This window comes from Eleutherodactylus coqui, chromosome 1 (genome assembly GCF_035609145.1).
Source record: "Eleutherodactylus coqui strain aEleCoq1 chromosome 1, aEleCoq1.hap1, whole genome shotgun sequence".
In the NCBI taxonomy this organism is placed as follows: Eukaryota; Metazoa; Chordata; class Amphibia; order Anura; family Eleutherodactylidae; genus Eleutherodactylus; species Eleutherodactylus coqui.
The window spans coordinates 468,077,485-468,102,908 of NC_089837.1; the positions used below are offsets into that span (position 1 = coordinate 468,077,485).

The 25,424-nt window shown below is 43.1% G+C and overlaps 1 protein-coding gene across 1 annotated transcript in view; it reads right to left on the reverse strand.

Moving 5' to 3' along the window:
* The window catches only part of LOC136585065 (electroneutral sodium bicarbonate exchanger 1), a 176,229-nt gene that overhangs the window by 47,785 nt on the left and 103,020 nt on the right, over positions 1 to 25,424 (reverse strand). Inside the window, exons 3-5 of the mRNA XM_066584362.1 lie at positions 12,927 to 13,073; positions 11,142 to 11,277; positions 6,236 to 6,396 (exon numbers count right to left, since the gene is read on the reverse strand). Of these exons, the coding sequence (XP_066440459.1) occupies positions 6,236 to 6,396; positions 11,142 to 11,277; positions 12,927 to 13,073 (444 nt within the window). The remainder of the gene's footprint in view (positions 1 to 6,235; positions 6,397 to 11,141; positions 11,278 to 12,926; positions 13,074 to 25,424) is intronic.

Below are 25,424 nucleotides of genomic sequence, written 5' to 3' on the forward strand. Positions count from 1 at the left end.
AGGAAGAAAAGGAAAAATGGAATAAAAAGGGACGGCGTATGGTGAACAGTCAATAGAACTTGGCTGCCACGGTCCCTATGCCCCATGATGGCCCAGCTGATGCATGGAAAGACACACCTCTCGAAGCAGCAATGATGTCGGCGCTTGAACGAGGACAGGTGGCTCCAGGGTTCGCTGTAGCTGCTGCATCATTTGTCCAATTTTGCATGATCTTTGCCGTAAGCAACAGGGCATAAGTAAATTTGCCACATAACACTTGCCGGGGCCACTCTACCTATTTCAGGGATTGCAAATTGACTACATTCAGCTCCCACTTGTTTGGAAGTATGAATATGTGCTTGTTGTTGATTTCTTTTCAGGTTGGAGGCCTACCCTGTTACCAAAGTAAATAAGCAGGTAACCACACAGAAGCTCATAAATGAAGTACTCCGCAGATACGGGGGATCAGAAGTGATTGAGTCAAACAAAGGTACACACTTCACAGGTGAAGTAATGCAACACATCATGTCTGCTCTGGGTATATCCCAGGCCTTTCATACACTCTACCATCCACGGAGTAGGGGGAAAAGTAGAAAGCACGAACGGTACCCTAAAATTTAAGATACAAAAGGCAATGGAGGAAACGGGCAAATCTTGAATTGAGTGTCTTCCATTAGTTTTTCCTCAGGAGGGTACATACCACAGTAGCAGAGTTTGGGAAATGATTCTCTTGTTAATTTTGTCACAGGTCTTTCCAAGGAATTGTCAATAACGCATTCTGCAGTCTCTGCTTCTCTCCCAGGTCCTACAGACAAGTGTCACAATCTGAAACCAGGTGACAGGGTCTATGTGAAAAGGTTTGAGAGAGAAACCCGGTTTGAAGGTCCCTACCAGGTGCTGCTCACCACCCCAACTGCATTCAAGCTAGAAGGAAAGCCCACTTGGATCCACACCTCACACTGCAAAAAGGCCCTGGGTCCCGGAGCACAGGACTCATGATCCTGCATATCCTTTACATGCCTATAATACAACAGAGCAATGCACCCCCTTATGGATCGGTCTCAGCAGAAACAGGGGTGACCACTCTAGTCTCCCAGCCATTAGAATAGAATAGCATGTGTGTTGTAGATCCCTTCTGTGTCTACTACGTCTTCGCGTTTAGTTAGTTAGGATTAGTTGTCGGGGAAGGCATTAGCCCTTGAACAGCTGACCAACAATGATAGGTAGGGCATAGATCATAAGCTAGAGATAGGGAAAGCAAACCTTACCCCGTCCTGTAGAGTTATAAAGGTATTATTTATTTTGAGACAGTTTATAGGGGGGATTGAGAAAGTATGTGTATTAAAATATAGAATCTGCCTCAAAATGGGCACTAGATACAAAATGGAGCATTATAAGATGTGAATAGGCTTGTGTGTACTAGAACAAATAATTCAAAGCAGAGATAAGCTTAGGGCAGAAGGTACGGTACAGTGTCTCATGATCTGTTTCTATTTTTCCGAGAAAACAAGTCTGGATGTCTGATGTGTAGCTGTTATCAGAAGAAGCTCCATTCGGAGATTTGGACAAAAGAACTGACTGTGGTAACAAGACACTACGGCCATCTAAATCACAAGGGAAGAACCAGACACGCCGGATAAACAGATATTTTGAAGGACATTTCATAGACTCTCACACTATGCGATTGCCGAACAATGCATGATTCATAATCTGTGTCTAACCCAATGAGATTAACGCTGTGACTAATCAACCATTCCTTTCCTGTATAAAAAACTATACAAAGGTAATAAACGCTCAGAGTACGGCGCGCCTCCCTACAGAGAGAGCCACCTGTTACCTGCCGTGGCTTTTCTCTACGTATCTGAGGAAACTGATAACTGTCTCAGTGTCTAGTTCTTGGTTTCTGGGATGCATCCAGATACGGCTCTAATTTGGACCTTAAGACCTGAAAGGTTATGTGACTGGCAGCGGTCCTTAACACCCCCTCCAAGATTCATTCTGTTTGTGATAGAGAGATGTTACATCAACACACAAAAATTATGCACTTCCAAAGAGAAAACACAAAAAGCAATATTTCTTTATTGAACAACAAATGGCACAATAGACTATGGGCTTCCCCTGATGAAGCCGCAATTGTGACAGTACCGTATGAGTGGGGTCTCTAGTACAGGGTCCATTAAATTTTTTGCTATTACAGCCAGGGCTTTCTACTAGTATATGCATATGTACTTTATTCTCATTCTAGGTATACTGAATTTATGGTCATTTGCCTATTTTTTTTTTCTTAATCGCTCCTGGCTAGAGAGCTTTTTCTTGGGTGCACCTGTAGTGACTTGATGACCTTATTATGATTCTTGGTCTAGATGAACTGCTATGTTTTTAAGAAATTTAATTCAGCTTTTAGTCTTTTGGTGTTCAATAAAGAAGTTCATGTGAATGTCTTCATAAGCCATAATGAAGATGCCCATGGAATACATGGACAACATATATCCTGAAAATAAAGTCATGTGAACTGGCCCTTAGGTATGTTCCTGTAAATATTTTCTTTGATACCCAATCCATAACATAAAGTCATCTCTGCAGAAGACATATTTCACTGTCTTAAAAGTTGGACAAGTATTTAGACTCCATAAGAGTGCCGGAGTTACAAAAAGAGCGGCACTTATAATATCCTAGAGAGGAAACAATCATCTTCTCACTCCTAATTGTGTCTAATGTGCCTTTGCAGGAACAAAAATTATGAGAACATGTAATATTGTCTGTGAATTCCTAAGATGAAGCCATTTAAATGACATTGCACACAAATACTTGTACGAAATGTTAATTGTGTCCTGTGCCTGACTGCTGCGAAGACTGAGCTTGTTACAGAAGGCAGAGCCAAGCCCTCCAGGGTTATCCTGGGTAGTCTTGCATTTACTTAACTAATTGCAGCAAGTGACTCATTTGCTCTTCCTTAGTTAGAATCATCTGAAGCTTGTCCTCAGACTGAAGACGATGACAGCACATTTTGCACAACATCATTATTACTATATCATTAGGCTTAAACTTTAACTGGCTACAGAGCCAATTAAGCGCTAAACAGAACTAGACTTTTTGTAAAAAAAAAATCAAGCACCTAGAAGAAGTGGTCGTTTGCTGCAAAACTCGGCATGCAGTTACATCTCAGGCAGATATTAAGAGTTGTGGCGTGATTAGATGAACAGTCTTGTCATCTGAGACCCTAAAAGTGGTTCCCCACCCATGGCCACTATGTGTAGTGGACTTTTTTTCCCGCATGTGTAGAGATTGATGACCACTAGATGCCTCCATGATGGAATCAAAGAGATTTCACCCAGTTAACAGAGTTTGAGAGGGGGTGAATTATTGGAATATGACAAGTTGGATGGTGTTATTGATGAATTGCCCTCTGACCAGATTGCTAGGAAGTGTTAGGAACAGTGCGTGCATGAGGGCAAGCATTCAGACGACTAGGCTCAGGACACCCTCGACAGACCACCAGTAGAGAGGATTGTCTGATCGTCCGACAAGCACAACTAGCTCCAACTGTTCCATTGTCCATCATCCACAGACAGATGGCACCATTGTTACGGGCTCCTGTGTCTGCCGCAACTATTTCCAGATGCTCAGCTGAAGGACATTTGGTCCCACAGCGTCCATTATGTTTTCTGCCTTTGAACCCTACCAACCGTTGCCTCCGTTTGCAGTGGTGTCATGAAAGTCGAAAATGGATGTTATGGAGTTAAACTGGGTTGTCATCAGCCTTGAATCCAGGTTTAGTTTGGGCATTGGCAATGGCCCTGTTAGTTTCTGGAGACCTAGGGGTGAGCGCCTCAATCCTACTTTTGCTGTGGAGCGGCACACTGCCCCCACTGCTGGTGTGATAGTCTGAGGGACAATGACAGCTAAGCGATATGCTCAGGGCATCCTGCAGCCACATCTGTTCCTCTCATGGCGGCTTCCAAGAGTCAGCAGGATAATGTTCGGCTGCACACAGAAAAGTTGTCAAAGGAATGCCTCCACAACATTGTTGCTCTTCTGTGGCCTGCCTGGTCGGCAGATTTATCATCAATAGAACATGTCTGGGACCATCTGGGATGCCAACTTTGACAGACTATGGGTTTACACGATCTAGAAGCTCAATTACAGCAAATGTGGACCGATATACCATACAGAACCTGTGCGCCCGCATCACATCTTGAATCCAAGCTAGAGGCGGTACAACAGGGTACTAGAGCCTCCAAGCCTGCCCGTATCACATCTTGTATCTGAGCTGGAGGCGGTATAATGGGGCAACTAGAGCCGCTATGCCCAAGCTGGAGGCAGTACAACAGGGTACTAGAGCCTCCATGCCCGCCCGTATCACATCTTTTATTTGAGCTGGAGGCGGTACAACAGGGTACTAGAGCCTCCATGCCCGTCCGTATCACATCTTTTATCTGAGCTGGAGGCGGTACAACAGGGTACTAGAGCCTCCATGTCCACCTGTATCACATCTTGTATCCAAGCTAGAGGCAGTACAACAGGGTATTAGAGCCTCCCTTCAAGAGCAGTTTTCCGCAATAAATCATTATTTTGCTCTGATATTGTAAATCACTTATATCAACGTTACAATCACACAGAGAAAATTTCATTTGATTCCGACTTCTTCTAGGTGCTTGATTTTTTTTGACAATGAGTGTATTTAAATGCAATTTTCCCCCCTTGGTCCACATAAATATAATGCCCCCTTCTTCACATGTTGTATAGGAGATATTGCCCTGTATAAACAGTATGGCTGTTTGGGGTTTTCTTATTAACCAACTGTATTTTGTGGCCTTCACGTTACGGCTGGCTGAATAACCATTATTCATTAAATTGAAATGCATTTACATGAAACATGGGGACAACGTGTGCTTTACGATTCAACTACACATCCCAATACACAAGTGAGTCTTCAAAGAAGATGCTGGATGACATTAAAGGATTCGGATAATCTCCCCACGGCCACTTATTAATTGCTCCAAGCCTAGAAAAAAGCAATCAGTTGTTTTGCTTTGATAAATGTGTTTTTCTATTCTTCGCACAAAACACAAAGCGCACTGCCGCCTCTTCACAGAAACATCAAATACACCTCGGAACTCCCAACACGCTGTAGCAGTGGAAAACCTGACATCTTGCGCTGCCATCTCACACATTCCAGAAATCTAACTGTGAACTGTTTAAAGAGGACCTTTTAGTTCTCCCGACACGTCTGTTCTAGTAAATAATTGTAGTCCTCCAAAAAGAACCGCTCTGGAGCATCTTTTCTTAGGACCGTGTTGTGTATTTCCCTTATTATCCCTCCTGGAACTGTATGAATATATTGTCAATGGGGTGTGTCTCTGCACACTGATTGATTGGACAACGTACAGGGACACACCCCACTGACTAGGGGAATGAAAACACCCAGTTGTCAACTTATTTATGTATTTCCAGGAGGAATATCAGAGGAAATGTACAACACTGAGTTCTATAAAAAGGTGCTCCAGAATTATTTCATTGGGAGTGCATGTACTTGTTAAAATTGGAAAAAACCTTGCTTGAAATGTCACTTTTTAAATCTTGGATTTCTAATTTATGTCTCATGTAAATATATTTGGCAGCGAACTCCTTAAGTCCATCTTTCAACTACTTAGTGATGACTTGTACTTTTTTTTGGTAGCGGGATAGGCAGGCAGATCACATATATCGTTTTCTGCTGTTTGCTCGTCCCCTGCTGACCCCCTTCTGCCCTGCACACAGACTGACATGGCAACTGTAAATTCAGTATTGCCGGCCCCACTTCAAACGTCTGCAGCACTGGTTCTATTAGTGCTAAGGAGAAGCTTTTGGTCTCGTTTTAAAGTCAAGACTCATGCCAGTACCACTGAAGCTATGGAGGTTTGAAACAGAACAAGCATTATTTGTCCAAATCTATGATGTCCTTTTCCTTTCGAATGAACAGATTTCGGGGTAATCAGTGTGTGGGAGGTGGGTTAAACTCTTATTTCACCTTCTTTCATTTTCCTCTAAACCTTATGCATGAATGTGCTAGGATAACTTACTGTATTATTTTATGTTTTTAAAGGGGCTAAGACTGGAGGGCACTTATCTGCTGACAGGGTGACAGATTTAGTTTAATCCACCGAGAAGCTCCAGAATCCTGTCCCATGTCCTGTCCGCAGCCACCACAAAAGAAAAGTTGGAACTTCACATCAATGTCCTTGAAAGAACTTCTGACAAAAGAGAATTATTGTACCTGCTATTTCCTCTATGGTGTTTGCCCGCATGTCCAGCTGAACGGTTCCATTAATAATGCAGCTCCTCAGTTCAAAAAGGCTATGTAGAGACAGCGTAGCGACATATGGTTTACTCCAGCGTTCTCCTCCATCTTCTACATCTTCCTCAAACTTCAACCACCTGAAGTAACAAGCAAACAGAAGATTCATGCAGAATAGTAAAAGTATTAATGTTCTAAAATCCTTAATGAAAACAACCTCGTGAAGTCCAACTACCAGTAACACTTCAGTCAAGTTCAAACGTAAAGATTAACAACACGGTGTACTCTGCAGACACTGAAGCAACAGGGGCTGCTGGGGAGACCTCAAGGCTTTTTATATTCTTGTACGTTTGTGCGTTTTTGAAAATGAAGATTTTTCAGAATTGGTTTTCATGAAAATTTTCTGATTGTCTGGTTTTGTATGCTTGTAATGTTTTTAAAGACACTGCAGACTGACTGACAGAATTCGCTAAGATTTCAGTCCTCCACAGTAAACAGACAGCTCTTCTTCTAGCCAGCTCCCATGTTGTAAACCTCCATTGACTGTCTTCCCCTGAGATATTACAGAGGGCTGTATGACAGTGTTGGGGAATTGTGGAGGGAGCAGAGTAGAGTATACTACTGTTACAGAGGGCTGTAATTCACTATAGGTGAAGTTTTTGCTTTTATCAACAGTAAGGAGTAACTGGACCAGTAGCTACTCAGAAAGAAAATGAGGTAGAGGAGAAATAGCTGTGTAGTATTGAGTGGGTGTGGTTATGCTACACAGCCTCAGAGAGGGGAGCCTGTGTGCATTGACAAGAGAGAACAGCTGACAAGTGCTGGGAACGTCCCTGAGCCAGAGACTTGAATGTAGGAGATACTGCAAACCAAGTTTGATGTTTTCTGAATGCATGAGAAGGAAACTCCATACAAAAAAAAACAGATCTTTGCATCATTTTCTTCTGCAGGGACTTATGTGTGTATTGATTTTTCATATACAAAGGTTTCAATAACCTTTCAGTTCTAAAAACTGCAAATTTGTGAATGGAATTCTGAATACTAGATTACAGTCTGCAAAATAAAACAGGATAGTGCAAGATAGGTTATATCTGAATTCTCCACGGGGAGCTAGAGTTTAAACTGTTTTCTCTTAGCAGCCCATGGCTGAACAATGGAGCTAATTACAGAGCTCCCGCTGAGTTTTGCAACAGCTCCCCGAAGCTCATTTGCATGCAAATGAAGCTGCTAAAGTGCTAATAGCAATTAGTGCCTATTAGTACTTTATGCAAAACGATCGCTGATCTTTCAAAATATTGAAAGATTATCTGTGTGTGTAAATGGGTCTTTATTCATAGTACTGGGCTCGATATATAGAGAAGAGAGGCCTTATTGGCCCCCTAAGACTAGTGGATCTGGGTACAACTGTATCCCCTATAGTTATGCCCGTGCTCTGAGTATAAAGACAAACTGCAACATCAACAGAACTTTTCTGAGCATTTTATGCAAATATCAATTGCGAAATAACGATCAAAGACGAACATATATTTTAAAGAACAAACATTTTCATCCAAATCATGCCCACTTTGTTCTAGAACTACTAATAGCCAAATTGTTTGCTGCATTTCTTAGTAAGTGAATTGTAAATCAGGCTTGAGGCCAGGGTGACTCGCTGAGAGTCATGGAGCAGAGCGTCCCATCCATCTGCCGCACTCATCTCCCCCATACATCTATTTATATTCTATTGCTCTTAAGGGCTGGAGCAGCAAGATAATTCATTTCTATTTTTTAACCTGGAGATCAGGAAATTTCTTCTTAATGAGACAAAAAAAGTGCTAATTGTTTTTGTCAATTGAATTCTGCTGAGATTTAAGTGCTCTCATTCTCAGGAAACCATTTGGAACTTGCAATGTGTCGGAGACACCCCTGTTAAATAGGAGCTAATGAAAACAGTGTTTCTGCCTTGTGCTTACAATGGTAAATTATGTAGTGAATGATCATTGGTAATGTATCACCTAGGCTTTAATTAGCTTATTCTCATACAGGTGTGATATGTAATAATTATGAACATGAATGGATAGTACAACTCATTTATACACCCAAGTATCCCTATACTGTATCATAATCCAGATATATATTGGGTATAAGAACAACACATGCATCAGTTGGGACCCGAAACCAGACCTCAGACATGGTAGACAGGCACTCTACCACTAAGTCACCAACAATGTGGCAGAATACATGTCTATTAGTTGATGCATATCAATGAGAATATGTGTAATTACTTCCATCCCCAAGTAGGAATCAAAATCAACTGTTCAGCAAGGAAACTACCCCTATGCCATCCATAACCTAAGCTTCATGAATGCTCTCCAAGTGGATGTGAATTGGTAATACATTTGCACATGTACAAACACTGCCATCTGATGGCCATAGCATGAACTGCAGTCCTATCACTGATGTTTTGGGGGTGATTTTCATCTCCCCTTTTCAAAAGCCATAACTTTTTTATTTTTCCCTCAACATGGACATATGAAACATTTTTTCTACAGGCTGGTACGATTAGAACGATACAAAAATTATTGTTATTTTAGGTTTTTCCTCTTTTGCAGATTTAGGGCTCCCACCCACTAGCGTTTTTTTCTCCACTGCGCTGCGAGAGTAAATGAAAACTCTCGCAGAGCAGTGCGAGAAAATCGCTGCGATATCGCTGCAATAGTCTTTTCAATGGGGCCAGCGGCAGCAGCGCTAGCCCCACTAAAAAGATATGAAGAATGCCGCGGACTTCTGCCACAGCTGTGACAGGAGTTTCCTTCATCTCTGCAGGGACCGCGGGGATGAAGGAACCCTCTGTCACAGCTGTGACAGCTGTGACAGCTGCGGCAGAAGTCCGCGGCATGCTATCCCATTGCTTTCAATGGGATCGGCACTGCTGTCGATCCCATTGAAAGCAGTGGTTTCTGACAAGCCCTGCAGAATTATTATAAGAGAAGGGCTTGAAATATAAGCCCTTCCCTGATAATCATAAAAAAGTGGTTAAAAAAATAATAAAACAGTTACTCACCTCTCCTGCTGTCAGCCGTGTCCTCCGGCTGGCTCCCCGGCACTGCTGTCCAGCACTTTCAGCAGACGGGGATTTAAAAATCCCTGCCTACTGAAAGGGCTGTGCAGATTGGCTGAGGGCTCAGCCAATAGCAGCTACTGCTTAGCTATTGGCTGAGCGCTCAGCCAATGACAGATAGCTCTTAGCTATTCATTCATGACAGCTGTGGCAGAAGTCCGCGGCATTCTCCATATCTTTTCAATGGGACTAGCGCTGCTGTCTCTGGCCCCATTGAAAAGACTGGCGATGTCGCAGCGATATCCCAGCGATTTTGGGATATCTGCCTGCGTTTTTCTCGCACTGTGATGCGAGACTTTACCTTTAGAATCGCATCGCAGTGGAGAAAAAAACGCCAGTGGGTGGGAGCCCTAAGAAACCCTTTTCTGGGGAAAAAAAAAAAAAGTTATTACATTGTTGAACTCAAAGCCTTATAACGTTTTTATTTTTCCATGGACGGGGCTTTGTGGCGGCTTGTTTTTTTGCATGACAAGCTGTAGTTTTTAATGGTATTATTTTGGGTACACACCGCATTTTTGATCACCTTTTATTTATTAGGGTAAAGTGCGCAAAAAAAGGTTGTTTTTGTTTCTTTTTTTTTTTTACATTTTTTATGTCCCTGTAGGAGACTTGAACCATAACTGATATGATAATGCATTGCAAAACTGCAATGCCCTATCGCTTACAAGAGTGATCATAGGCAATGGCAAGCCGGGTCACCAGTATGTGGTGTCCTGTTGCCATTGCAACTCATCTGCCTCTCTATGTAGATCGCAATATGCAGGGGGTTAACAGCACAGATGGCTGTTCTTATCCATCCCCGCGGTTGCAGTGGAAGACCAGCTATCCGCTGACTCCGGCTGTGGGATGGCGCCGGCTCTACTTCTGAACCATCTATGGGATGCACGTTAACGTCCGGTTGTGTTAAGTACCCCGCAGTCAGGATGTAACTTTATGTCCTGTAGCATTCAGGGGTTAATTGCTGACCGTAATACAACATGATATATTGCTACTTGGAGAAACGCATAGTCCATTGTTGAAAAAGACATTCGTGGCATTTATTGGGTGAATAGGGCCCTATGGCTGTATTTGGCATATGCAACAGGAGCGTTTCCAATACACACACTAAATACATGCCGCAAGCACATTGTAACATAGCCTGGTATTATACCGCCATACGTTGTGCCAAATAATATGTTCCGCTTTATATATTGTAGGAGTGCAGTTAGTAAGGTGGCCACCAGAGGGCAAAAAAGTGTGGAGTTTTGTGAGGCGTTAAGCTAGCTAATGAACCTAATTGACAGAGCCCAATTAAAAAACGGGTGCCTCTCGGGAATAGCTCTGATCTTGCGGTTTCTTGGCTCCAATCTGTCTGTAGAGAGGCTTTCTATGCTATGGAGAGCAACGCAAGACGGGATGGATACTCCCTGTGCTAAAACAAGGTAAATGGTTGCTAACATGGGTGTTTGGAATTCAGGAGCTGGGCTTATTAGTAAATACCAAATGTTTAGCTAGAGGCCAGATGGTCAGGGTTTTGTTTATGTACCTATGCACTGTGGAATGTGTTATACAGTGTGGATATTGCTGTGCTGTGTGAAGCAATAGAGACTTGTGGAAGCCAGATTTAAAGGAAAGCATCATGGTGGAATGGAGATTCTGAGTGTTGCTAACCATAGTGTGTAAAAAAACAAAAAAAAAATTGTGGTCATGACTAATCTGCTAATGTCACACTGTACACATGGTAACATTTTTTATGTCACATTACTTATTAAATGTCATAGCATTTCTTAGCTACTTTTTAGTTACCTTGCTGTCTCTTTCCATTCAGCATCTTCGCCTTCCTTGACACAGATTTCGTCCAGCTCTGTAAACAGCTCATGGGGCACATGCTCTTCATCTTCTTCCGTTCCAAGAATGAACTGTACTCTCTGGGATGGGGTGTCTGCATTAATGACAAGCATAAACTGATTTATTTTCCTCCATCATTTATTCAATGCCAATATAAACCAAGGACATCGCACTGGTTCCCGGCCGCAATACCCATCTGCATATGTTACAGCTAAATTTGCAATTTTTATCCTTGGTGCTGCAACTTTTGTGCATATTGATAGCCCTGTACCAGATTTGTCTGCAGTTTTTGAGAGCGTAGGAGAGAATCAATGCTACCAGGAGGCGACCTATTGTACCCCTAGCAACATACAATTGCTTTGCAAGGCAGCAGCACATTAATTGCATCAGGTATATCTGACGTTGCTAGGACAAATCACTAAGAGGATGGTCTTCTCTTTTTAGGATACTTGATTTAGAGGGCCATATCTCTGGACATTGAAAAGAGATTATGTTGAATTATGAGTAGAGATGAGCGAGCATACTCGCTAAGGGCAATTGCTCGAGCAAGCATTGCCCTTAGAGAGTTCCTGCCCGCTCGGGAGCAAAGACTCGGCTGCCGGCGGCTGGTGGGGAGAGCGGGGAGGAACGGAGGGGAGATCTCTCACTCCCTCTCTCTCCCCCCCCCGCTGACTGCGGCAACTCACCTGTCACCTGCGCCAGCAGCCGAACCTTCTCTGCCGAGCGGGGAGTATACTCGCTCATCTCTAATTATTAATTATGATAACCACACCTAATTCATGGGTATGAGAAATATAAGCAGCAAATACATCAGTAGCAAATCTTCATAGAAACATAATATATTCCATTCAACCAGTTGTACTAAATAATAAAAAAATAAAATATAAATAATCCAGTTGCATCTTAAAGGGGTTGTCCCGCGGCAGCAAGTGGGGTTATACACTTCTGTATGGCCATATTAATGCACTTTGTAATATACATCGTGCATTAAATATGAGCCATACAGAAGTTATTCCCTTACCCACTCCGTTGCTGGCGTCCCCGTTTCCATGGTGCTGTCTAATTTCAGCGTCTAATCGCCCGATTAGACGCACTTGCGCAGAAGGGTCTTCTCCCTTCTGGTCGGTCTGGCACGAGCGGCGTTCTGGCTCCCCCCCTTCTACGCGTCATTGCGTAGCTCCGCCCCGTCACGTGTGCGGTCCATTGCCGATTCCAGCCTCCTGATTGGCTGGAATCGTCACATGTGACGGGGCGGAGCTACGCGATGACGCGTAGAAGGGGGCGGAGCCAGAACGCCGCTCGTGCCCGGACCGATCAGAAGGGAGAAGACCCTTCTGCGCAAGTGCGTCTAATCGGGCGATTAGATGCTGAAATTAGACTGCACCATGGTGACAGGGACGCCAGCGCAGGGAAGGTGAGTATATAACTTCTGTATGGCTCATATTTAATGCACGATGTATATTACAAAGTGCATGTATATGGCCATACAGAAGTGCTGAACCCCACTTGCTGCCGCGTGACAACTCCTTTAAGTTTTGATACATGGCCAAACTCATTGGGTTCCTATATTGGAAACTTGACTGGACACTCCACCACTGATTAAGGGTCAAATGCATGCTGCATCTTCACCCGACAGTCATTGACATGTCATGGCCATGTAGTCCAGCTGCTCAAAGACCAAATATAAGCCGGCCTGGTCTAAAGCAGCTAACCGGTGTATAGGAGTGCAAGACGACTACATACCATGAGCTAATGACTCATCATGGCCTTCCTCTTGTATAACTCCCTTCATGCGATCTCGTTTTCTGTGCTTCTGTCCATGAGTTCGATGATGTCTATGGCTTTGCCGACCCATTGGCATGCGAACGCCAACATACAAAGTTCTGTGCCCTAGAACCAAAACATGTGATGACATTTAATGACTGAACAGTTATCATACATGTATCATTATATAGGCGATACTCTTTATTGGCAAGCTTACCAACTGGAATAGGGATTCTTTAGCGAATGCATTTACTTATTACATTATGTTTCGATTCATTATGGTAACTAAGGAGGTACTAACATTGTATGTGCAATATGTTAAACATTTCATTTAGTAGTTCCCGGCACTCCATGCCTCATTGGGAAGATAGATCATACATAGTAACGGTCAGCTGAACACTTCTTCTGCCAACAATTGGTATGTTCAACATGTCGGATCCTTACCCCAACCTCGACATCTACAATGGGGTGAGAGTTGGGTGGTTACCCTTGATGGTCAGCAATTTACACAGAAATAGTCATGCTTGGCAAGGTGTGTATGGGCACCTTAACCCCTTGAGTGGCACGCCCGGAAATTTTCCGGGACGAGCTCCACTGCTCATAGCGATATAGCCCGGAAGATTTCCGGGCTATGTATCTCTATGGGAGCTGCAGAGCACAATGCCACAAGCTGTGACATTGTGCTCTGCCTGCACAGTCCCACAGGGAACAAAGCAGGACATTGAGAAGCAGGAAGATATTGCCGATCTGCCGGCAATCTCCTGCTTCTAATATCCTGCTTTGTATACAGGTTGCTATAGAGACCATCGGCTTGTCAGAAGCAAGCCGATGGTCTCTGTTTCAAGGAGAGCTGGTGCTTCGCTGTCAGAGGACAGCTAGGTACCAGCTGTTACAGCAGAGATCAGAGGAAACCTCTGATCTCTGCTGTGTTAACCCTTTACATGCTGCAGTCTATGTGACTGCAGCATGTAAAGGGCTGTCACCATCGGACCCCCGGAATGTGATCAGGGAGTCCTGATGGGTCTTTGTGGAAGTCCCCTAAAGGACAAAATTTAAAAAAAGTTTAAAAAAAAGTAAAAAATTATTTAAAAAATAAAATAAATAAAATTAAAAACACTTGTCTCCCTTTACTTTGTGAAAAATTAAAAATAAAATTACACATGTGGCATCCCTGCATTGTAATGACCCAGAGAAGGAGGTTAGTACATTATTTAACCCCTTAATGACACGGTCCCTTTTTTTCTTCTTTCCCCATTTCTTTTTTTCCTCCCCCCGTTTAAAAAATCATAACTCCTTTATTCATCCATCGACGTCGCTGTATGAGGGCTTGTTGTTTGCGGAATGAGTCATATTTTTCAATGGTGCCATTTAAAGTACCATATAATGTACTGAAAAACTTTTACAAAAATCTAAGTGGAGTAAAATGAAAGAATAATGACATTCCACCATCCTTCAGTGCGTTTTGTTTCTACGGCACACAAACTGCAACAAAAATGACCTGATAACTTTATTCTATGGGTCGGTACGATTACTACGATACCAAATGTGTTTACTTTTTTTTACTGTAGCAGTTGAATTTTTTTTCAAAGACCTTTAATTTTTTTAAATTATTTTCTGCTGCATCTTCTGCGCGCAATAACTTTTATTTTTCCATCGACGTACTTGAGCTAGGGCTCACTTTTTGCGGGACGTCCTGTAGTTAATGTTGGTACCATTTTGGAATACATACGACTTTTTGATCGCTTTTTATTGCATTTTTTCTGGGAGACAGGGTGACTGAAAAAGTGCATTTCTGGCCTTCTTTATTTTTTTTTCGGATTACCTTCACCGTGGGGGGTAAATAATGCACTATTTTGATAGATCAGACATTTTCGAACGCGGCGATACCAAATATGTATTTTTCTTTTATGATTTAGATTTTTTATCATAGATATGGCAAAAGGAGGGTGATTTAACTTGTATTACTTTTTTTCCCTAATCTCCCTACAAATTTTTTCACAAAAGTTATGCAATACATTATATATACCCAAAAATGATGCCATCAAAAAGTACAACTTATCCAGCAAAAAACAAGCCCTCACATGGCCTGGTCAATGGAAAAATGAAAAAGTTATGGCTCTTGGAATGCGACTGCAAAATTAGTTGAAATTAAATGATTGGCCCATTTGAAAAACCTACCCTGAACCTAAACCTAACCTACGCCAGGGGGGTAGGAAACCCGCCACTCAAGGGGTTAAAAGGGTACTAACTTTTCAATCAACTTATGCTCATGTAATAGCCTGTGTGTATCTCATCAAACTTGCAATATACTTGCATTAAAAATGTTGTTTTACTACTCTAAATTAAGTTTGAAGTGGCTGCCACTAGGGATCTCCCTTCCAGCAGATTTGCAATCCACTGCCTGGTAGGTATTGAGCTTCTGTAGTTACTGCGATTTTTTTTCTTAGCTGTGGGGGATGGGCTATCTTCACAGGCAGCTCTCATGATCTCACAAGCTGACAGGTCTGCAGACACTGTGACTGCAATCTCCACAATCTCTGCTTCTCTTGCGGTTATAGCACATGTGTGAGTGTGCGCATATTATATTCGGTTTACTAACCATTTTCCAGGTTGTCTCTGAATGCCTGACTCATACAATCACCCTAGGATAGCAAAGGGTTGGGCATTCAGATACTGCCTCTCTGCTTATTGGACTAGATATAGAGCAATGCAGCGTCGGAAGTGAGGAAAAGAAAGTACAGGACAGTAAAGTACTGGCAGAATGCTAGGCTTGCTACAAGCCGCCTGCGTGAATTGTTCATCTTATATTGACAGAATGGGACCCAGAACCCCCAGATTAGAGGGCTGGAAGATGACAACAACTGCAGGGAATAAACTCCCCGTCCACTCTGGTCCTGGGACAGAATTCTGTACTGAAACTGGCGGGTCACTTTAAAGAAGAAAAAAAGCTGTATAAGCAATGATTGGGTTAAAAAAAATAAAAATAACCAATACTCGCCTGTTAAATGTTTCTTCTGATCCGACACAAGATCCCCAGTTCCTACTGGTCCGTCAAGGAAGAGACTACAGCAATCACGCACCATTCATTTTACATGTGACCACTCAGCCAATCAGTGGCTTCAATGGCAATATTGCCATAAACGGCTGAGCGGTGGAAAGTACGATGAACTGCATGTGACCGCCGCAGTTTCTTCCAGGACCACAGCAGCGGAGACCAGGGCTCCTGTGTTGGCCTATATTATTAGTATTCCCCTTGTTTTTGCATTGACTTTTGTACTTCTACATCTATGCATTTTTTCCTCTATTCCTTACATTTTTGAAAACTTTCCAATTAAAGATTTGAATGAAATACTTTATCAATAACTACAACCAAGATAAAGCATGCCTCTTCATGAATATAGAAATTCTCTGGTTTTAGTAGATATCAAGGTTCATGTAGCGTGCAGAGCTGTATTATAGCTCTGTGCAACCGTCGAGCATGGGACAAGCAATAACCCCATATTACTGTATGTTGTAGAGTGGCAGACGGAGTACCTACAGCCAGAGGCGTAACTTGATGCTCCTGGGCCCCAATGCAAAACCTGGAACGGGGCCGCCAACTATAATGCTTTATTCATAGTACTGGGCTCCCTATATGGAGAAGAGAGGCCTTATGGGCCCCCTAAGGCTCCTGGGCCCGGGTGCAACCGCATCCCCTGCACCCTCTATAGTCACGCCCCTGCCTACAGCCCTATAATATAATGACCTAACCGTGAAGCCATGAGGCTTTATTCACCACTGCAGCTTTTTTTAAAAAAAAGCTTAAGTGATTCTTACAATCTGACTAATCAACCATTAGCTACAACCAAAAAGAAACAAGATCTTGCCAACGGCTGTTGCATTTGTCCGTAAAACGCCACATTTACATGTAGAAGAGAAAAAAATGAGCGATGAAAGCAGACAGCAGCCATCTATTCCACTAACCCCGGGCTCATTTACTACTGTCCATTCCATTCGAGAAACTAGACATAAATCAAGTTTCGATCATTAGTGAAACACAACAAGAGACGGAGGAAGCCGGAGAATTTACAAAGTAAAGGAAGGACAGAATGCACAGAGCTGTTGGCTGTGGAACATTTTCCATCTGCCCAAATACTGCAAGCGGAGCACTTCAAGGTTAATTGTTTTTTAAGTTGTTTGTTAATTTGAAAGCTGTTGTGACACAACATTAGGTAATGACAGTAAATCCGAAGCAGGATGTTTGTCTCAGCAAAGGGATTTGTCCAGAACAGCTAAATGAATAAATAGCAAATGAGGTTTTATGCAGGGCTGCCCATAGACACCGACACTGATAACAGCAAGTGCATCATGACAGTCAATGGGTCAACGCTGGGGGGGTAATAGGCGGAGCCGGACGGGCAAATGAGTTTATTATACTATGTTACAAACTGCATGGAAATTCAGTGCAGATTGCACCTAAAGCGATCATTAAAAAGTCACTGAATGACAGCAGAGCGCTGCCTCCGATTGGTCACAGTGCTCAGCCAATCAGAGCCAGCGCTTTCAGGAGGCAGGGATTTTTAAATCCCCGGCCAGAAAAAAATGCATTAGAACAGTGTCGGAGATCCGGGGAGAAGACGCGCTGGAACCCCGACAGCACTGCTAGGTGATATAGATTTCTTTTTTTTTAACAGCTTATTTTCAGGGAAGGGCTTATATTTCAAGCCCTTCCCCCAAAATCCCGGTGGAGGTTGCCTTCATCCCATTGCTTTGAATGTGGCGTCAGCAGCGCCGGCCCCATTGAAAGCAATGGGATAGCATCGCAGCCCTCTGTGACAGGGGATTTTTTCATCCCCGCTGCAGACCCTTCATCACTGAACACTGTAACCGTGCTGTTAGAGTTCAGTGATGAGGGGACTCCCCGCGGGGATTAATGAAACCCTCAGGGAGTCCCCGCATACCCACAGGAACTGTGGGGTTAACAGTGGGACATTTATTAGGTGCTTCTGGCCAGAAGCAGCTTTTAAAATGCGCTACTGTAAGCAGCAGGGAATCTGTTCCGTGCGCAAAAGTTTCCATTAACTCCTGCTCCCATAGGAGTCAATGGAATCTCTGGCAAAACGCACCTACGTCTTATCTTTTTTAGGTGCGCGCTGTTTTGCGCTGCTAATTCCGCGCAGATGAACGGTTTTATAGGAACCCATTGGTTCTTTTAGAAGCATGCATTATGTGCGTGAAAAACACACGCTCGTCTGAATGAGGCCTGAAGAAGGCAACATTCACTGAGCAATGGAAGGGGCATTGAAAGTGCAAATGTGGCCCCTGCTTAGTACTATACGCTATAGCACTATTATATGCTGCAGTCCCAGTATCAGTACAGCCACCCTAAGGCCACTCTCACATGGGAAGTTTTTTTTGCTGCAATTTACGTGCGTTTTCAACGCAGTTTTTAAACGCAGCACTAATCCTCTATTCATTTCAATGGGGCCTCTCAGACAAGGGTTTTAGCGCAGCTTTTTTAACACATGCTAAGTTGAGCGCTGCATGTTCTATTTTTCAGCATTCCGGCGTGTTTTTCATGCACTACATCGCTCATTGAAATGAATGGGGTGCGTGAAACACAGTAAAAATGCGGTACAACGCAGACCGGCAGCGGAAAGCCCGTCTCCAATCCCATACCATTTGGTGCGGATTTTGAAGCGGGTTTTATTGCATATTACTTTGCAGAATTCACCCCCTCATTGAGAAGAGTTGAATGCCACAGCGGAAAAGACTTTACCACAGCTTATGGACGGGAGTTTCAATATCCCATACACTTCACTGCTATTGTAAATGCCGTGCAGAGGGTCCACACAGAATTTTGCAGCAAATCCGCCCGTCTGGACCCTCCCTAAAGGCTCTCTGTAACCCTGCCTAATATTGTCACAGAAAAGCAGGCTATACCAGTTCTAGTCACACTATGACTACAACTACTATAAGGCCCAATGTCCACGGGCGGATTTGAATTGCGGAATTTGGGCGTCCGCACCTGAATTAAAGCATGCAGATTTGATTTGACGATCTTTGGATGTGGAAATCAAATCGCAGCATGTTCCCTTTTTAGTGCGGTTCCCGCATGGACGGCTTCCATTAGAGTTCTGAAAAAGCAGTAGTTTTGAAAAAAAAAAAAAAGAAAACTGTACTACGCATGTGCGCCGGCGTTTCCGCACACATCTGCAGTACAGAAATAGAAGACCTGGACAGGTACGCAGGGTCCTCGGTTGTGGGCAAGGGCAGATTCCACAGCGGGCTCGCGCATGCAGAATCCGACCCGCCCGAGGACATGAGGCCTACAACTACCAAAAGGCTTCCATGGCAGTAAACTGACACACTAAGGGCTAATGCCCACTAATGGATTATCGCTGCGGAATTAGAGGTCAGACAACCGCAGCAAATTCCGCAGCAATGTCAGTCCATAGACATGCCATGTTCAACTGCGATTTTCTGCTCATGGGGGAGAATGGCAGAATGTTCTAATTTGTGCATAAATTTGCATGGACAGCTGCGATACTTCTGCTGTGATCACTGCGGAAGTATCGCCGGAAATCCCGTCACCACCCAGCGCCGACATGTCATGAGCTGCACTGCGAATGCGCGCCGGCTCGCCAACCGAGACGCCTGCGGCGGATCCAGAGAGGTGAGTATAGGGTCTCTAGGGGGCGTTGGTTCTGATTCAGCTGCGAGATTTTGCAGTCAGAATCTGATCCGGCCGTGGTCAGGGGCCTAAAAGTGTATATATATATATATATATTCATATATTATAATATATAATCATATATTATAATGTATAACATTTTTTTTTTTGTTTATAAGCCGGAGTCACTACATATCTTCCAACTCCACTGAAATGTGACTGACTCCACAGCCTGGCTTCTCGTACCAGTGCCAGCCAGCAAAAAGTGCCTCCCCTCCCAAAAAGAACTTAGCGGTCATGCCCAGACAACAGTGAGCCAGCCATAAGTGCCCTTAAAGCACTGTGCCAGCCTGTAGTGAGCCAACTACTGTACAAAAGCCCCCTAAATAGAGCCCACCACAAGCGCGACCCCTTACTTACAGCCAGCTCCTCTCCAAGCCCCATGTAATTTCCAGCCAAGGGGGTATAGCATAACGCAGCGCTGCCTCTGGTCAGTGATGGTAATCTACCAGTCAACAATTGACGACTGCCACTATATAGCTCCTGTTCCAAGTTGTAAAAGAACGATGAAAGGTAATTAAAAGAGAAATTATGTAGAAGAGCTTTTTTTTCCCAATTCTAAAATGTTTAATGTTTTATAATAGAAAATATACAAAGCAGACTTGAATTTTTTTTTAAATTAAACTCCTTCCATCATATTAAATGATATTATAACAAATCATATATCATACAGCTTTCAAATGGAGAAACAGGGAATTCTAACTGTGGCTCCGTGTTGAATCCAAAAGAATTACTACTGGGGGGGGGGGGGGGGAGTGTCTTAAAATGATGCTTAATAGCGGTTTAACATTCAGTAAGACAATGCTTGGAAGAGATCAGGGTAATATTTGCTGTGCACTTAAATAGAAAAATACTGCAGAGCGCTGCAATACCAATTACATTTAATATGCCGCTGTAAATAGTGGAATAAATGGGAGGAAAACCTCCTAGCAATAAAAAGCTTGTTGAAAGCGCGGAGCTGCAGGAAATGACCCAATGTTCACTTTGCTGCCGCTTTTCTTCTGCGTAGGGTTTTAAAATAGTCAGAGCTGAAGAATAATGACCTGCCAGTAGGACGAGGATAAAAAATGTGGCATTGAAAGACTAGAGCCAACCAGAGATATATTCTGCGCTTATCGCTTAGTCTTCCATCTCTTTGATATTATTGGATATACGCTTGCGTAACGCTCTTACCAGGAGAGGCAGTTGTTATTAGAGACGAGTCTATACACAGTCAGTTCAATAGAGAGGTGGAAAACAGCACATTAACACTTTGATTAGTTATACAAGGCGTGGGAGTAATGAACACTCAACATCACACAAACCACAAAGTAATAAGTGCCGTAGTTATATAAGGTGGAAAGTCCATTCATACTCCGGAAGAGAAACATGCTTAAATGTGTCATATATTACTACCCAGTTTCCCTGAAAATAAGACATACCCTGAAAATAAGACATAGCATGATTCTCCAGAATTTTTGAGGATGCAAAATGATTTTTCAGGCTTTTTGAGGATGCTTGAAATCTAAGCCCTACTCCAAAATTAAGCCCTGCTAACAATTATTTAAATCGTGTTCAAGCAGCTATGCATGTAACAAAGTTAAACCTTTTTGAACAAAAATTAATATAAGACACTGTCTTATTTTCGGGGAAACACGGTATGTAGAAATATACATGCACACATCCAGACGCAGAAAAAATGTATATATGTAGCACATAAGAGTCATGACATTTACAATGTTGCTTTCAATTAATATAGGAGTATTATTTTGGGGGGGCTGAGCATTAACTACAAGAGTATCAGGTACAGTATACACTACTCTGCCAAAGTATCTGAACGCCCTATGGGTAGAAAAGATTGTGTCAAGTATCATAAACCATGCTATATAATATGCAGATCCTTGGAGGTGTCATATACATAGTCTGTGATTGGAACTGTGTGCTATTGGATATATGCTTCCACATCTATGAATATCGCTACATCCAGTGTCCACCCTAATGGGGAAAATGATGCAGCAGGGGATAAGTTGAGGGTTATAAACTTATCATCACAGACTTTAACAAAGAATCAAATCTCCGTCCTTGAGAGAGGTTTGTCCTTCGTCCCAGCATGCAGATTTGACAGATTTGCCTGGACGAAGGACATCGCGTTATTTCTTCGCAAAATTAGATGGAAGAAGTTTTTCGCCGTGCAAAATAGGGGAAAATTGAAAGAATTGGGTTTGGACTCTGATGACTTACCTGGTCTGGAAGCTCTTGAAGCCCTTGAGAGAGAAAATACTAGAAAAGAAGGGGATGGCCCGTTCACCAAGCTTAAAAATAAGAGCTCAAAAAATCCACCAGCTAACACCTCCACGCACATTGACATTTTTGAGAAAATTGTCTTCAATGAGATAAGGGACATTGAAGTTCCACAGAGAATCAAAAACAATCTTACACCTGATGAATTAAGAGCTCTGGAACTAATTGAAAAAAATGAAACCCTCATAATCAAACCATCAGACAAAGGGGGTAACATCGTTGCTTTAGACAGATCCCAATATATCACAATGTGCAAACGAATTCTGGAAGACCGGGATACTTACCGTAAATTAACATCGGATCCAACCGATACATTTCTAACTGATCTCAGAAAAATCTTGCAACAGGCCAAGGCTTGGGGTTGTATTAATTCCTCTGAACATGATTTTCTCCTGCCAGCTCATCCCAGGATCTCCACCTTTTACAGTCTGCCCAAGGTCCATAAGGGCCTGGACCCCCTAAAGGGCAGACCCATAGTTTCTGGGGTAGAGAATCTCACACAGAATGCAGGAATCTACATAGACCGTATATTGCGTCCATTTGTCACGGCGCTTCCATCATACGTCCGTGACACTACGGACGTATTACGGTTGATAGATGGAATTCATGTTGAACCCGGTACCCTATTGGCAAGTTTAGATGTAGAAGGATTGTATAGTTCTATCCCCCATGATATAGGGATTAAAGCGGTTGGACACTTCCTGAAGCAGAGAGGAACGGCATACATACATCACAACCAGTTCGTTGAAAATCTCCTGATCTTCGTGCTCACTAAAAATTACTTCCTGTTCGAAGGCCATCTGTTCCACCAGCTCAGGGGCACCGCGATGGGGAGTCCCTGTGCCCCTTCGTACGCAAATCTGTTCCTGGGCTGGTGGGAGACACAGATGGTCTTCACAGAAGAGCACACCAAGTGGACAGATAACATCCCACTTTGGTTGAGATTTATTGATGACATCCTGATCCTATACACTGGAACCAAGGAGTCATTCATGGAGTTTGTTGATGTTTTGAATGACAACTCAATCAACCTCAAACTTACCATGGAGATCCAAGAGAACGCTATTTCTTTCTTGGATGTTTGTATCAGCAAAACTAACGATGGCTACCTACAATCCTCTCTCTTCAGGAAACCAACCGCTTCCAATAGCCTGCTTGCCTGGGATAGTGCCCACCCCTATTCCCTGAAAAATGGGATACCTAAAGGGCAGTTTTTGCGCCTTAGGAGAAACTGCTCAGATTCTAAGGACTTTGAAGATAAAAGCACGGAGTTGAAAAACAGATTCTCAGACAGAGGTTATCCCACTAAATCCATAGAGAAAGCATATCATTTCTCTAAACAACAAAGCAGACCAGAACTGCTAGTCCCTAAAATTAAGAACCCAGATAGTCAATTACGTATCATATCCACTTTTGACAATGGAGTTCCCTATATGCGCAACATCCTTTCCAAATACTGGGGGATTCTCCAAGAAGACCCGGACCTTAAAACTATATTACCTCCAAATCCGCTCCTAACCTTCAGACGGGGTCGTAACATCAAGGATAGAGTAGTCAAGAGCCACTTGAAGACACCACAATCTGGTAACTGGCTGACTATATCGAGACCCATGGGTACTTTCCCATGTTCTGACTGCTTAGCGTGTCGAAATATCCTTAAGGGAGACACTATCAAGAGTGCCTATACTGGTAAGATGTACACGCTAAGAGAGTTTTTCAACTGTCGCTCTTCCCATTTAGTGTATATGGCAACATGCCCCTGTAAGAAGAACTATATAGGGAAGACGAGGCAAGAATTCAGGCGACGAATTCTTGCCCACCTTGGGAATATACGACGAGGCGACAAAACACCTGTAGCAAACCACATGCGAGAACACCATGGAGGTAACCCTGACCTACTAATGTTTCAGGGGGTAGAATCCATCAGGAGCTATGGGAGGAGAGGTGACCTTGACAAGAGGCTCCTTCAAAAGGAGTCACAATGGACCTATCGTATGGACTGCATACAACCAAAGGGCCTGAATGAAACCCTTTCTTTTGCATGCTTTATATGAACTGGGACTAAACTCTGTCATATTTCTTTCCTGAGTTGAGCAATACATTCTAGTAATCTAGCCCACTTTGTTCTCTTTTCGGATATTTATTAAGAGGATATGAGGTGTTATCAATACACCCTCCTCCTATAAGCGTCATATGAATACAGCCTTAATAGAGTATGCCTAATATTGCACCAGATGTTAACATCATAAATTGACTTTATCTGCCTATATGTATCTAATAAACCCTGGACATCTATTCCGACCACAAGCGTATTAGATTTGATGGTGGAACATGATTCTAAGCCCATCATCATGTTGATATCAATAAAAAATCCAACCCTGTTACCTGTATACTTAAAAACATACAGGGGTAGATATAGTCTTCCACTATGTCGGCACCCGGACTAGCTGGCAATACATTATATGATAGCTGTTTATCTACAAGCTTGCCCAACTTTGAAGTCTTATGATCACATACTATTAAAGATATACTTACCTATGTGTACCGTTGGGGACACTCTGGTACCAAATTACCAATAGGGGCACTGAGTGGACGATCCACCTCGGCGCTGTCTATTTGGGCACTACACAACAGCATTATAGGACACCACCAGTCATATCCTCGGCCATGATCATGTGACCATTAGGGGAGGTTACAGACACGGCTCATTCATCATTTTCACCAACAGGACCGGTCTTTTGATCGGAGTAGAAGTACAACATAAGCCATGTTGATGTAAGGGGTTGATATTTACACCTCCCTCTGATTAGTCTCCTACCAGGTTCGGTCCTGTAGTCAGAGAAGAAACGTGATCGCGCGCACAGGGAAACTATAACTTTTCAAAGTTCTCCCAGTACATTCTTCTAGCACTCCACGTCATCGCGCTTGATCACGTGGGCGCGCGCACGGTGAGGGGATGACAATTCTCCCTATGCACCCTTTCAGCGTCCTACGTCACCACGTTTGATCACATGGGACCGTGGTAGCGCTGCACGCGGAGCCGAGCCCCCATAACAACGGCACGCTTACAACAGGATCACAACAAGGAGGTGCATCATAAACAAGTCCCTGGACAGTCTGTGGAATACTTCCAAAACTGACCAGCTACCCCACAGCATTAATATGGATAAGTACAACAACCAGTTAAATGTGACAGGTGAATTCAATAAAGATAGGAGATAGAAAAAGAGAAAGAAAAAGAAAAAAAAAAAAAAAAAGTAGTGACAGGTGAATGATGTCAGATTAGGTGGAGCTACAAGGCACTCTATTTTAATAGGCTATATGACGACACACCCCTGAATCAAGGGAGGAGTTATCCACTACTTAAACCCTGTTGAGACACACTATGGGTCATTAGCCGCCAGCCTACCACAGAGGCTGGTGCTGCTACCTTCTCTCGTTCTTATTGCTTTCTAGGGGGGAATCTCTGGGGGATATTTAACCCT